General features: G+C 52.8%; 1 protein-coding gene across 9 annotated transcripts in view; it reads left to right on the top strand.

Annotated features, from left to right (window-relative positions):
* Positions 1–14,651, top strand: part of MICAL1 (microtubule associated monooxygenase, calponin and LIM domain containing 1) — a 41,860-nt gene that overhangs the window by 1,001 nt on the left and 26,208 nt on the right. For 5 of the 9 annotated variants that reach the window (XM_037884827.2, XM_043533428.1, XM_043533435.1 and 2 more), the window contains exon 2: positions 13,082–13,373. In XM_037884827.2, coding sequence (XP_037740755.1) covers positions 13,110–13,373 — 264 coding nt within the window. In that variant the 5' untranslated portion in view covers positions 13,082–13,109. Of the gene's footprint in view, positions 1–10,500; positions 10,683–11,976; positions 12,049–13,081; positions 13,374–14,651 lie in introns of those variants that run through there. The other 4 variants (XM_043533429.1, XM_043533430.1, XM_043533434.1 and 1 more) reach the window with 4 other exon arrangements.

Genomic DNA, 14,651 nt, shown 5'->3' on the forward strand with positions numbered 1-14,651 from the left:
GGGACTCCTCGCCGTCCCCCCACCGGTGACATGGCCTAGCAGTGAGTGATGGGGCTTTGGAGGCTGAGGCTGCCAGCCCAGGTTCTTGAAGGGGCACTTGGCCCAGCTCCTCGCAGCAGGGAGGAGTGAGATGCAGGGAGGCCAAGAGCTCCTAAAGACACTGGGCTGGGACCAGAAGGAGCCTTTCCTGTCACCTCGCTTGTACCCCCAGCTCGGCCTGTTTCCCCTGCTCTGGAGAATGACTGGCTGGTTTGTCTGACTCCCTAGCACCCCGCCCGGCCTGGGCCAGGAGCCCCAGGGCGTGTGTCCGGGCACGGATACACTCTGCTGTGGGGACGGGCAGGGCGGGGGAGGTACGTCAGGGCCAGGCTGCTGAGTCTTTCGGATAGCATTGTGCAGTCGTTTATCGGCCTGGACTCTGCCCACGGGCTGGCACACACATGATCTGGGGGAATCTTTCCCCAGCCGGGCTGCCCTTTGTCTCTGCCTGTCTTTGGAGGATAACCCTGTGGGGTCCCGGCTTCCAGAGGGCAGCGCTCCCTTCCCTTTGCCAGGAGCCAGCCCTGTTCTCCTGTGGGGTTGTGGGGGAGAATAGCCTCAAGGTCCCTCCCCGAGGTGGATCCTCCCTCCCTCAGGGAACTAAACCTTCCCTTGGTGGAGCACGACCCAAATCATCACCCTTCACTTCTCCCCCTGCGTGGGCCGAGATCCCCTCCCGACTCCTGTTTCATGCTGCGTGTGCGGGGGAGGGGTTCTTGCCAGTCTCCCTCCCATCCCACCCGCCTCCCCCCTTCCGCCACTTTGCCCCCCTTTGCATTTGCCCCCCTTCTTACTTGCTGCCTGTTTCTGCTCCCTTGGGAAAAAGGGGATATTTTCCTAGTGGAGGGGACAAGCTCCCTGCCTCCACTTCTCAGGGTTGAAGGTTCGTTATCCCTTCCCCCACAAACGCACCCAGCGTTGAGGTGGGGGGCCTATTTCTCCCATCCCTTCCCCCCTCCCCTTGGAGCTCCATTCCAGGAGCCTGTTCCTAGGAGGCCGCTCCACTCCCGTTGGCTTTAATGAGCTGAGGGTGCAGGTGCAGGCTGGGGCTGGGGGCTCCCGTCTCTCTCCAGCCCAGGTGAGGAGCTGCATTCGCCACCTTCACTTTCGCTTTGCCCAGCCCCAGAGGCTGCAGGCTGGACTTTGCCCTGCTGCCCTGATAAAGCCACCCCCCCTGCTGGCACGAAGCTGGGCTAGGGTTAAGCCCGGCGCGCCCTCCGGTCTCCCTCGCCAGGGGCCAGGCAGACCGTCCCCAGCATCACACTCACCCAGTGATTCAGACCGGCTGGGATTGCTGTGGGCCACTTTAACGATTCCCCTGTTTCCATAAAGCCCGTCTCCATCAGCTGCTGTTTCGCTAGCTATAACTAGCGTCTGCCGTGGCTCCAACCGCGAAATGGGTCAGAGGGCCGAGCCCGCTCCTGCCTGGGTCTGACAGCCAGGGATGGAGGGACAGTTTCTAGGAAAGGGAGACACGGGACTGGCTTTTGCCGCACATCGCATCCCCCCGGGAGCTCACCGTGGGGGGGGGGGGGGAGGGAAATGGGTGCAAGACAGCGCCGGTTTTGTGGCGTTCAAGCCCGGAGCTCCTGAGCGTAGCAGGTATGAGATATTAATGTGGGCTGCAAGCCACAGGGCATCTCCAGCTCCTAGCAGCCCAGAGACGGCTCATCAGGCAGACAGGCCCCCGCGTTTTTACGTCCATGTGACGAGGAGCGTCTTGTGATTGAAACGCCATTGGGAACGACCGAACGAGGGAGAGCTGCAGGCCTCCCTGCCCCAGGCCCGCACCACTCGTGTCCCTGCTGCTGAGTGGGGGCGGAGGGCAGGCAGCTCTTGTGCGGCCTGTTGCTTTCTCTGGGGCTCTCCAGTCCTCCCAGGGCAGCCTGAGGTTCTGCTGGGTGCGTGCGGTGGGGCAGGGGGCATACAGACTTTGTGCGTTGTTGCCGCTTGGGAACGGGCCATGGCTGCTTTGGCTGGAGGCTGCCAGTTTCATTAGCAGTAAGTGCTGTGGCAGGCAGGCAGAGCTGTAGGAAAGAGATCTATACTGAGCATACAGAGAGGCCAGGGTTCCCCGCGGAGAGGGACTGTGTATGTCCAATAGCCACCAGCTTGCACTCCTGAGCTCCAGGTGTCACCCCAAACTAGATCCCTCCGGAAACTTCTGGCTTCCTTTCTCCAGTCCTGTACACCCAAGTGAGCTCAGTCAAGTTCCTAGGATGCCCACATCCCCCCAGGCCACCAGACCTGTTGCTGGCAGTCTTAGCCGGGAGGCTTAGAATCAAATGGGTCATGGAAACTGAATTCTCTTGTCATCCCCTAGAAGTGGGATCGCTCCAGAGCCGGGTAAGAGGCACCATTGATGGTGCAGGAGAAGCTTTCACTGTTCTGGGCGTACATTGGGAGATGCCATGAGAGACAAGCACGAGCCTCAGAGCCTGGATTCAGATGGAAAAATCTGGGGTGTCCAGAGCCAGGTTTTTGGTTCAGCCCATCAAGAGGGCAGCTGAGTTAGGCTTTGGATCTTATCTTCCCCAAAGATCAGGGGGAGTTTGGACAGGGAGTTTGTTGGAGCCCCTCCCTCGCTCTAGCAGTAGCTACTTCATAAGGGTAACAGGCAGCTCTAGCCACATCACAAGAGATAACTTGTCCTGATGCTGAACGGTAGCTGGTTGCACAGAGCAGGAGAGAAAGCAGCTAGTTACAGGCTGCCTGGTTAGGGCCCACAGGAGGAAATACTGAAGAGGAAGAAGAACCAGCGGGGGAGGAAATGAAGAAAATGTCACAAAGCTCAGTCACTCTGAGTTCCCCTAAAATTTTGTCAAATGTAGAAACTCCTGTATGGTCCCTTTTATAGCCACATCTTCTTAGACTGTCCTCCATGTCCTCTAGTTCCAGAGCCAGGTGCTGGTCAGTATCATCATATATAATTCACATACAAGCTATGTTAAAAGAACTTTATTAAGGTTGCAAAGTCAAGCATTCAAAAATGTTCTTGGCTAGCCAGTCCCAGTTTCCCTCTCTCATCCTGTGCCCCTTCCAGTCCCTGGGCCAGGTCATGTCAGACCCCTCCCCTCCCTGCCGGGTTCTTGCCCCGGTCTACATCTGTCCTTTACCCCCCACTTCCCCAGGTCCAGCTATTGTTCCCTATGCATTCGTGTCAGGCACTCCTCCTCCACGCTGCCGGACAGACAGGCTCCCTCCTCTCAGTTCAGGTGCCCAGATCCAGACCCGGCTTGGCTCACAAAAGCCCAGAACTGCAATTGCTGAGAAAGTTCTGTTCAGTGCCGGGCTGGAGCACGCTCAGTTCATGCAGAATCTTCAGAGAATTAAGCTGCTAAAATCTAAGAAGTCTGTACTGAGCATGTGTGAACTGCGATTTTTCAAAGGCTTATAACTGGGCCAAATTTGGGCAGATTTTCACATGGCCAGCAAAAGGCAATCCCTGATGCACAGGCCACCCTTCTGCCAAATTGCAAGACCCTGTGCCAAAGCATCAAGGAGAAAAGGTCACCAGGATTTTTTAATGTGGGCAAAACAATGGATTTGTCCTTAGCCCTGTTCTTGGATATGGCCACACTGGTTTGATTGGGATTTTCCAAAAATATTCAGCTTGAAGTGGACACCTGGCATAGAAAATTTCAGTCCAAACGGTTAAAGTTTGGCAAAGGGATATGCAACTGAAAACAGGGTCTTATAATGGGAGGCGTTGGGCAACCTTGATAGTAGGCGGTCCTACCAGCCTCACCTATCACATAGAACTTCTGAATTCATAACTTAGTGGGAGAGTCAATGGGTCATATGGGAGACATCACCATCTAGTGGTTAAAGTGCAGGCCTGTCAAGTCGGGACTCCTGGGTTCCATTACTGGCACCTGCTCTGTGGATTTGGGCAAGTCCTGTCTCTCTCACTTTTCCCATCTGTGAAATGGAGATAGAAAGATGGAGGGTCAGGGAAATTAATGTGCCTTGAAGCCCCAGGGTTCTGTTCCTGACTCTGGTAGCTCTGAGGATCCAGTCCCCTTTTCTCCTCCAAGACTCAACAATAAACCGATTCTTTCTTTTTTTTCCCAACTGAACAAAGAGGAACCACAGGGAGTTCTCTGCTGAACTTCAGAGTGGTGTTATTATTGTGGACTCCAACCAAGACTGAGGGTTTCCACACCAACCTAGAGGAGTGACAGTGGTTCTGCTCTGAACTGCTTGTAAACTCAATAGATTAGAATAGGGTGTGTCTACATTGGAGATGGGGGCGTATTGCCTTCTTGGGTAGACGCATGTGTGTTAGCTTTGATCGGGCGAACACAATAAAAGTAGAAGTGTAGCCGGGGTGGGACGGGCTAGCATCCGAGTCAGTGCCTAGGGTCCCTGGGAAGGACTGTACTCAGGCAGCCAGCACTCACCCCACTGTAGCTACAGGTCTATTCTCAGTGCATTAGCGTGCATCTACCCACGCTGGAAATTACGCCTCCGGCTGGCATGCAGATATGCCCAAAGAGTCGGGGGAAGGGGCGCCCGCATCTTGGCAGAACTCTGGGTTGTCAGAATCCCCCCTGGTTTTAAGTAACCTCACGTGGAATGAGTGCGAAACGCTCCCATGAGCACTGCCCTGTGAAGGGAGAGTGATGTCTTTTTGTCCAGTTTTACATGTAGATTTGAACCCACGTTTTCTGCCTCGGTCACTCAGAGCCCCCGTCCTCTGTGAGGGGTTTTCCTGGCCTCTTCCACCATCTAATTACTGTTCCTGCCTCTCGTCAGTTATTCATTGTTCCCGGGGCCGGTCTGACAAGCCACAACGCATTCTCCATCAGATCCCAGCTAAAGAATCGGGGCCTGGTGTTCAGAGGTATGGATTATTACAGAGAGCAGTGTTTCCCAAACTTTTTGATACCAGGGACCGGCTTGCTGTCTTCCTAGACTATGTCAGGGAGATCTCAGGGACCAGCGCTGGTCCACGGACCGGTCATTGAGAAACGCTGACTTCGAGGGCCCCAGACAAGGTCAGGGCCCCATGGTGCTAGGTGCTGTACAAACACCCAGTAAGGGACATGCCCTGCTCTACATAGATAAGATAGATGAAGGGTGGGACAAGGTAATTGGCGGAGCTGGGATTAGAAGATGGCTTTCTTGGGTCCTGCTGCAGTGCCCAACCCCCTGGACCACACTGCCTTTCAGCCTGAGCCTCTGAAAGTCCAAGGGCCTGATCCAAAGCCCAGCGAAAACAATGGATGCTGTGTGCATCCAGCATCTCTGAAAAACCTTTCACAACTTCTTCCATGAGGCCTAAGAGAAATGAGTCAAGGCTGGTAATAAAATCCAACTCATTCCCTCTTTGAGGCTTGCCAGAACCGTCCGTTCTCCGTGGTTATTGTCCTAACCACAGCAAAACCGGAGGATGATAGACACGCAACACGGCCTTGAATCACAGCCCTGTCTGACAACGACTCACGCTGTCGCGGAGGCGGAAGGGGAAAAGCAAAGCAGTGGCACCAGAAGCAAATGAAAGAGACTGTTCCCCTGCGTAACCCAGCTTGCTTTCCATTGGGGTGGGGAGTTTGAGGCTTGGTGACTTTGATATAATGCCATTCACTGTTTACACTGGGCAGCATGCTCACTGAACTCGTTTAAAATTCCATCTCCACATGGTTCGGGCCTGTCCCCATAGTATGTTGTAAACCAGTTTGGAAAATTAGAAGGGGGGGCCAGATTTTGATCTCAGTAGTGTTGCTGTGAGTCTGGAGTAACTGAGCAGAGTTACTAAGACTAGAATCTGACCCAAACCTTACACACTCAGGGCCAGACGTTCAGCAGCTCAGCTGCACCCGCAGTGGGGGGCCAGATTTTCACAAGAACTCACCACCCTCTTGAAAAATCTAGGCCCTTATTGGGGCGCTGAACTTTTGGGACAATGTGGGTCTTGAGTTCATTTGAAATGGTGGCCCTAAGATTCTAAAATGCTTTATACCGACCCCGACCCTCGGGAAAGCTCCTGGGAGGGACAAGTGAAATGCGCTGTATCAGCACTAGGTCGTATGAGAATGTGATTTGGCCCCGTTTGTATTTCCCAGCCAAAGCTGTGCTCCGAACTGGGTTAGCTGCTGGAGAAGAGTTTAAAGCCAGTTCCAGTGTAGACAGAGGCCTGGATCTGCTTGCAACGCTCATTGTCATGGCACCTTACTTTTAGGCACCTAGAAAATCACAGGAACACTGCGAACCACAAAGTGGAGCTAAGCACCGGGGCCCCTGTACAATCACTAGGGGAAACGAGGCGCGTCAGAATGTGATCCACAAGGGCCAGCATGTTGTGGGGGGCGTTCAAGCTGGCCAATGCGAGATGCCGACGAGAGGGATGTGTGCTGAGCCCTGCCCCTCTCTCTCGGAGACCCTGTTCTAGGTTCCTAGGACTGCTGGGGGAGAGAGGATTTGAACCGGGGTCTCCCCAGTGTGCCTTGAGCTAGGGGATGGTCTGATGTGGTGATCCTTAGTCTCGCTTGCTGAAGCTGTTCCACTGTGGATAAATAACAAAACAATGATCTGGCATGGACCAGAGAGGGAGGGAATTAACCCCGAGTCTCCTACTTCCCTGGTGAGTGCTCTAGCCACCGGGGATAAGCCTTAGAAGGTAGGTGGCTCCACCGGGCGGTCCCCGGCTGGATTTTGAATGGGACCCGACCCGATCTGGGCCGCAGCCTCTGAGCTCGCCTTCCGGATCAGGCCGCATGTGCAATGTAGGTTGGCCGAGCGCCCAGTCTTCCCCCCCTTTGTGAATCTCTCTGGGGCTTAGGTGGGAGTTCGGTCCCGGGTGCCTAAGGGAGGCAGCCGTGCCCATGCCCAGAGGCCAAACCTACAGGGGACGGTGGGTGGTATGTGGATCGCAACGGAGCCAAACCTGGGACTTTTGTGGATCTGGGCCGGAGGCCGTAACGTCCAACTGCCTTTTCCCATTGTGCTTTCCTTGTGCATTGCATTGTCCCATTGTATTGTTCAGCATTCACAGTGACTCATTTCCTGGCGATTGCTGTCTGGCTGAGCAGAGCAGATGGGCAAAGACGGGGATGAGAACGCGCTAGCCCCAAAGAGCCCTCAATCCCCAGGAAATGCCCTGCGCTGTTTGTTCCAAGCTGAAGAGGAGGGACAACACCAGTGCGTGGCTCTCGAATGGTTGATGCAGTGGTGCTGGAGCTAGGGGTTCTGCTGCACCCCGAGGCTTGAGCTGGCAATAACAAACACCAAATACATGGTTTCCATCAGCAGCAGCCCCATTACAAAAATTGTTCCAGCACCCCCGGGTTGATGTGGTTTTAATTGGGCCGTAGATCGCCCTGAGTGATTCAGGTATCCCCAGTCACCTCTTGGCAGCGAATTGTTCTATTTTTGTGTGTGCCATAAATTACGTTTCATAACAGCGACAAACCACAGCAGGAAGTGTGTCTCACGGCAATTATCGAGCATGTTGGCTAGCTGCTCGCTCTGCCTTTGGCCCTGTGACGCCATGCCCCTGGGAAGACAACATAATTGCTCAAGTATGTGCTGCGTGATGCTTTCGAGGCTAGAGGCCCTGCTCCTTCCTAGCTTATGGCAATGTTCTATTGCTTAAAAGCCATCCCATGGCGTGGGGGGAGGGGGGGAGAATGCTGGGGCACTGGGCTGGGAATCCGGAGAGAGCTGGGGTTCAATTCCTAGCTCTGCCACAGGCTTCCTGCACAATCTTAATTTCTCCGTGCCTCAGTTTCCCCATCTATAAAATGTTTCCTTAACTCACAGAGCACAGCACCTTGGGCAGAGCGCCGATTCTGTGGCCCTGATATCTCAGAAGTCAGGGACTCCCACCACTCCAGTTGAAAAACAAGTCCTAAGCTGAATAGGTGTCTAGATGGTTCTCATTCTGGCAATGAATTGATTAGGGATGTGGGAGAAGAGCCAGGGCAGAGATCTGCCCCAAATGCGTATATTACATTGACACAGTGGTAATGCTAAGGGATGATTGTGCCTCTCTGGTATCAATTACCCCATTGCTTCTGGAGGCTGATTGCCTTGCAAAACTGTTGTGGGTGGAAAACTGCGTTGTATTTCTTCGGTGCCTTTCCTCAAGAGCTCCCAGGGCTCTACAAACAGCAGGTAATTACATTGCATGAGACCCTGGGCTTAAAAGAATTAATAGTGAGCACCTCGTTACTCTCGGGGGTTGATAACCTCCATAATGACTTAAAAGCCCCCTTGTAAACATGGTACTTTCATTGGATCCTGAATTCTTCCCCCCCTCCAAAGTTTTGTGCCATGTTGCATTGCGCTGTTAAGCAATTGCTGTGTTTCGCCCCAGAGACACTTGCACTTTAGACTGTAAGTTCTTTGGAGTAGGGATTGTCACTTATTATTTGTACAGCACCTAGCACAATGGAGGCTGTAGGCATTACCACGACGTAAGTGTTTAAATAATAATAATTTAAAGAGATGAGACCTTTTACTCCCTAAACTCAATGGAGAGGAGTCAGGACAACGGAAGGGTTTAGAGGCAATCCCTTCTAATGCTTCTTCCTTGGAGGAGTCCCCTAATTTGTATCCTGATTGCCTTCGCTTGTCAGTTCCATTCCAAGTCTGTGTAATTGGCAAGTCAAATGCAGGCATTCCCTGGCTGGAAGCTTAGCAGGAGAGCCGGAAACAATACTGTGTGCTTTGTGCTTCTTGTCTCGCCTGCAATAAAGATCCTGGAATTGGAACTTTCCTGGCAGTGAGTTTGTGTCCGAGGTAGGAGAAAACACGTAACAGGCTGGGGTTTGCAATACTACCCAGTGTAGTGTATTGAGGAGTGTGTTGGAATTGCAAGCTATCATTTTAAGAGCGGAGAGGGGTGTTCCCTTAGATTGTAGGCTAGGGGCCAGGGCTCTGTGGCAAAGAGCATGCGATCAGAGCCAGACATCGGAGTCAGTTTGCGGCCAGCCAGCCTACAGTAAGGTGGGGTGGGTCGTTCCTTGCTGTTTAGGGAGCAGCCTGCTTTGTTTCTCTCTGTTTTGGGTTCTTGTGTGTTCTGGATCAGTGGCTCTCAACCTTTCCAGACGACTGTACCCCTTTCAGGAATCTGATTTGTTTTGAGTACCCCCAAGTTTCAACTCACTTAAAAACGACTTGCTTACAAAATCAGACCTAAAAATACAAAACTGTCACAGCCACTAGTCCTGAATTGCTTCCTTTCTTGTTTTTACCATATAATTATAAAATAAATCCATTGGAATATAAATATTGTACTTGCATTTCAGTGTATAGTATACAGAGCAGTATACATGTATGTATATGTGAAATTTTAATTTGTACTGACTTCGTTAGTACTTTTTCTGTAGCCTGTTGTAAAACTAGGCAAATATCTAGATGAGTCGATGTACTCCCTGGAAGAGCTCTGCGTACCCGCAGGGGCCTGCGTACCCCTGGTTGAGAACCACTGTTCTGGATTCTAAGACATAAAGCAGTGTTATGTTCCAAGCTTCCAACGAGAGTATGAAATATTTTTTTATCCAGATAACACCCAGAGCAGCAGTTAACTCTAAACAAAGGCCTTGGGGCTTGCCGGGGTTTCTGCACTACTGCAGTCAGGCCAAGGTGCTGTTCGTGCCAGCAGAGCTCTGCCCTGCTTGAAACCAGGGGAAGCTGCACCCGTGCAAATGGCAACTCAGAGCCCGTCTACACTGGGGATTTGCCCCGGGGCAGCTAAACTGGTGGCTGGACTCTCACGTATGGACAAGGGCTAAACAGAAGGTGCTGGAGGAGGGGGTAAGATTCCTGATCCCATTGAAGTCCATGACAAAACTGCCGCTGATCCTGGGGGGAAGGGGAGTCAGATGTGGGCAGCGCAAAAGGGCAACTTATACAAAGTCATTTACTCTAACCACCAGCCGCCACCCACTTTGGGTAGATTCCAGACACCTCTGCTGCTTTCTGTTCTCTTTCCTAATCTTCCCCCTCCCGAGCTGGCAGCCAGCTGGACTCTTGGGGAGCTTGAGAGGGGCATAAATCTGCTCTGCTGTTTAGATTGTAAGGGGAGAGCTCTGCCCTCTTGTTATTCAGACCCATGAGCACCATGGCTCTGCATACACAATATCCATAACCCCTGCAGCGCTGAAGCCAGGTCGGTGGCCGCTGGGATGCAGTAGATGCGGACTGAGAGGGGCCTGAAGTCTTTTGCAAGGCTGCTGAAATCTGGAGCTGCGGCTGGTCCCCGCTCACATCCGGTCCACTTAGGAATTCATGCGGTAGCCCTGGGCCCCTACCTGGCAGGGAAACCTCCTGCCCTCCCGAAACTGAATGGGTGATAAAGAGGAAGGAAGAATGGTCTCTGCTAATGCGACAGGAAAAGACTTTTGAAACTCCCCAGATCCACTTTTTTCAGAGTAGCAGCTGTGTTAGTCTGTATTCACAAAAAGAAAAGGAGGACTTGTGTACTTGTGTACAGATCCACTTTGTGTGTTTCAGGTGCACAGTGCACACAGGAAATTACCCAGCACTGAAACCGACTTCCGGCCTGTCTCCCTGACGTCACACTTGCTCAAGGGACTGATTGCTACAATTCTCGGGCCAGAACAGTCACACTTGGCTCCTAAATCCCAGAGGGGATATCCAGAGGGGCTGAGCATCTGCAGCTCCCAAAGAGGTTGGTGGAGTATGTAGATGGCTTAGATTCAGGTGCCTAAATGTGGCCACAGGAGCTTTGCTCTGTGCACCAGATCTGAACGCTCTGCCTAGAGCTCTTTTTAGCCTACACTCTCTCCGCTCTTCCTGTAGCGGATGCTCGCACAGAGCCGCAACATGCCCCCGGCACAGCCCTGTCCACACCCCCCACACAACTAACCCTTGCCACAGTGTGCCGGGCACTATCCTGTCACCCACCCCCAACACCCCGCCCCCACACACCCATTTTGCGCCCGACATCCCTGTCCCCAGAGCTGTGCCCGCCCTGCTCCCCCAGCCCCACTCACTGATGTGGTCCAAGGCCCCGGTGCAGAAGCGCCCGTAGAACTTCTTGGCACCCAGCACCCGCAGGTCGTGGGTGGTGAAAGGCCAGAGGTGCAGCATGTTGTTGCGGAACTCACTGCCGCAGGAAGAAGAGGATATGGATCTTTATCTTGTGGCATATTGAAGACTGTGAAGTGATCTGTAGCTCACGAAAGCTTATGCTCTAATGAATTTATTAGTCTCTAAGGTGCCACAAGTCCTCCTTTTCTTTTTGTGCTGGAAGTGCAAGCTATCCCTTTAAGGTGGGTGTGGGTTCCTGATCCAGCTTGCAGGCCAAAGGCTCTCTGTAGCAACAGTGTGATCCACCACTGAGTCAGTCTGAAAAGAACCAGTGTAGAAATGAACAAGGCGGGGTGAATTGTGCCTCTCTGCCTTAGGGAGCAACCTTTGTTTTGTCTCTCTCTGTTTTTTGTTGCTGCGTGTTTGTGACACTCTGTATCTCAGGGGAACATCCTGCACCCCCATGTTCATCCTTATAATGTGATTTTGTGGTATCCAATGCAAAGTTTCTCATGTTGGGTGTCTTCAGAAGGCTCATGATGCACTGAGCATTGTTGTTATAGTAATGTTATAGGTTGTAATTTCATGTATAGAGTTAGGAGGCTGAAAATGTGTCCTCGTGGCTTTAAACAAGCCCAGGCAAAACTCTCCAGGAGCAGAGGGGCAGTTCACACCTCATCAGGGCATGTATGGGACCAGACCAGCCTCACAGGAACAAAGGACACTAGCCTAGGCAGCAACAAAGGATCTGTTGGACTCTTGAGTGAGTCACCCCCCTTCCCTGGGTCAGTGCGGGACTATGATGAGGTAATGCTCACCTGACTCTAAAGGGTGGGGGGGGCAAAGCCAAGAGGGAAGAAAGAACATGATAAAAGGGTGAGATGTTTGCCAGGCTCTCTCTCTCTCTCTCTCTCTCTCTTCCACCTCCACCTACAGACATCACCACCAGGCGACTGAAGCGCTGCTCAAAGGGGAGAGCCTGGCTGAAGGGCAACCAGCCAGCCTGTGGTGAGAAGCATCTAAGTTTTTCAGGGCACTGAAAGTGTTAAGATCAGCTTAGAATGTGTTTTGCTTTTATTTCATTTGACCAAATCCGACTTGTGCTTTGATTTATAATCACTTAAAATCGATCTTTTGTAGTTAATAAATTTGTTTGTTTATTCTACCTGAAGCAGTGTGTTTGGTTTAAAGCATGTCAGAGACTCCCCTTGGGATAACAAAATCTGGTACATATCAATTTCTTTGTTAAATTGACAAACTCATATAGGCTTGCGGCATCCAGCGGGCATAACTGGACAGTGCAAGACGGACGTTCCTAGGGTTGTGTCTGGGACCGGAGATATTGGCTAGTGTCATTCAGTTGCACAATCCAAGCAGCGGCTGGCCAAAAGTGCTCACCCATGTATCTGGGAGCAGCTTACATGCCAGAGGCTGTGTGTGAACAGCCCAGGAGCGGGGGGGTCTCGCAGCAGAGCAGGGTAAGGCTGGCTCCCAGAGCCGAGGACTGGAGTGGCCTAGAAGATCACTGGTCCAGATAACACCAGGGGAACGTCACGGTGTTATCTTTCTGGATTCTAAGAATAAAAACAGCGTTCTGTTGCAACCTCCCAGCAGAGTATTTGATGTTTCTATCCAACATCTTTGTGTGTAAGCTGTGAAATGTAACATAGCTGAAGGCTGTATTAGGCCTAAATCTTTTGACACAAGCAATAGACACTCATGCTTTTAGCTCTGAAGCTCTTGGGTTCAAATCCTGCTGTTGCCCAAGTGGGGTCTGTTATAATTGGACAATTAGCTTGGTACATCGTGGGTTTCGGTGTGGGTATATGTGTGTGTCCTTCTCTGCAGCATCAGGGGTTGGCTATCTAGTGGCAGCAGACAGGGCTATGTGGTCCGATCTGCTACAGCGAGCCCGTGGTCCTGGTTTCCCTTCCCCTGTGTCATGCCTTGGAGTAACGTCTGTGAAATGGGGGTTGTTTGAGAGGTGGCTTCTCCGCAGCGCCTCCCTCGCTCAGTCTGTGCTTTGCTCACTCTTTTCCAGACTCCCTTCTTGACCCCGAGCACCCAGGATGAACACTCAGGACGGGGAGCAGGGTAACCCGGCTCACTCCCTTTTCGAAACCTTCCTCCATGCCAGCCACTGCCAGGAGGTGCTGGACAGCTTCCAGGCCTTATGTGGGCAGCTGGGTCTGGAGCACAAGGGCCAGCTGCAGTTCTACCGTAAGCTCAAGTCCTGCCTTAACGACTGGAGTGCCAAGGACCTGTGGGGCAAGCTGGATAAGAAGGCTGGACACAAAGACTATGACCAGGGAAGGGCATGTGCCAACACCAAGGTGAGAAGGGAGGGCATGGCTGGTATAACCAGGGAAGGGCCCCTGCTGAGAGCAAGGGGGAGGTATTACACAGGCTAACTGTGTGATTTGCCTCCTTCTAGTGGCAGGTCCAAGTAACTGTAACAACTTACTACTAAGTTATAGCTAATGGAGCTGCTCTTTTACCTCAAGTGGTGGGGGCTTGTGCTTCCAGTATGGGGAGTCGTGGGTTCGAATCCTCACTGTCAACAGTGGTGTTTGTCTGAAGGCAGCTGTGGTTCATTGCACTGAGACATTTCAGGTCAGAGCCGGGGGTGCGTGGGGCGCATTGCTGGTGCAGGGTGAGCCCAGAGCGAGGTGATGACCACGCTCTCTTCAGGGCTGAAGTGTTTGTCCTCTCCAGGCAGAGCTGAACGGATCAGACAGGGTATCTGAGCACCCTGGGTCGCTCCTGATAGGATGTGCAGTGGCTTGCGATGTTGACGCTGTGAATAAATAGGTCTTGGCAGTTCAACAACCCCACCTGTGGTGCAAATCGGGCCCCTGGCTCGAAGGGCAGGCATGGCGCAGCGTCCTGGTGAGCTCTGCCTGTGCCAGTGTGTTTCGGGAAATCTCCTACTTGGACCCCGTCTCCACTAGTGCTCCAGGCGGGAGTGTTCCCGAAACCCTCATGCTGGCTAGGCCGGGGGTCGTACGGCGTGTTTGCTCTGTCCAAGGCCCCAGGGCATGCAGGAGGGGTGGGGGGCTAGGAGCCAGGAAGTCCCACGCCCCAACACTGATTCCCTGGGCGGTTGAGCTCTCTGCCTGTGTCCCCTTGTGGAGAACAGGGAGTTAATGGCTTCCTTGCAGGCAGTGTCAGTGCTAGGGGGAGTAGGGGGTGGTGCTGTTCAGTCTAACTTGGGAGAGATTAGATCCCCCATTATCTGTCCTTGGATGAGAACAACTGGGACCGAGACTAAAACACATTGTTTTAAAACCTGCAAGGGTTCAGCTCGCTGAATTCCCAGCAGGGGGAACGTGGGGCTTCCTTGTCTACGCTGAGGAATTCAGCCATCAGTGTGTGGTACTGGCAAGGCTGTGCCTTTAAGGGCTGAACTTCCCAGGCAGAGAGTCCACAAAGAGATCTTCTGCGAGCATCTCGGGCACTGAGTGTTCATTGGACACCACCCAGCACAGCTGCACTGGTGCAAACCCACAGGACTGACACACCAAGCTGCTGCTTGTGCTGGGGGTAGCTCACCCCTGCTCGAATCCGGGGCTAGCTGCACGGGTGCAAATCCCAGCATCTAGAGGCTTTGC

Source organism: Chelonia mydas, chromosome 21 (genome assembly GCF_015237465.2).
Source record: "Chelonia mydas isolate rCheMyd1 chromosome 21, rCheMyd1.pri.v2, whole genome shotgun sequence".
NCBI classification, from domain to species: Eukaryota; Metazoa; Chordata; order Testudines; family Cheloniidae; genus Chelonia; species Chelonia mydas.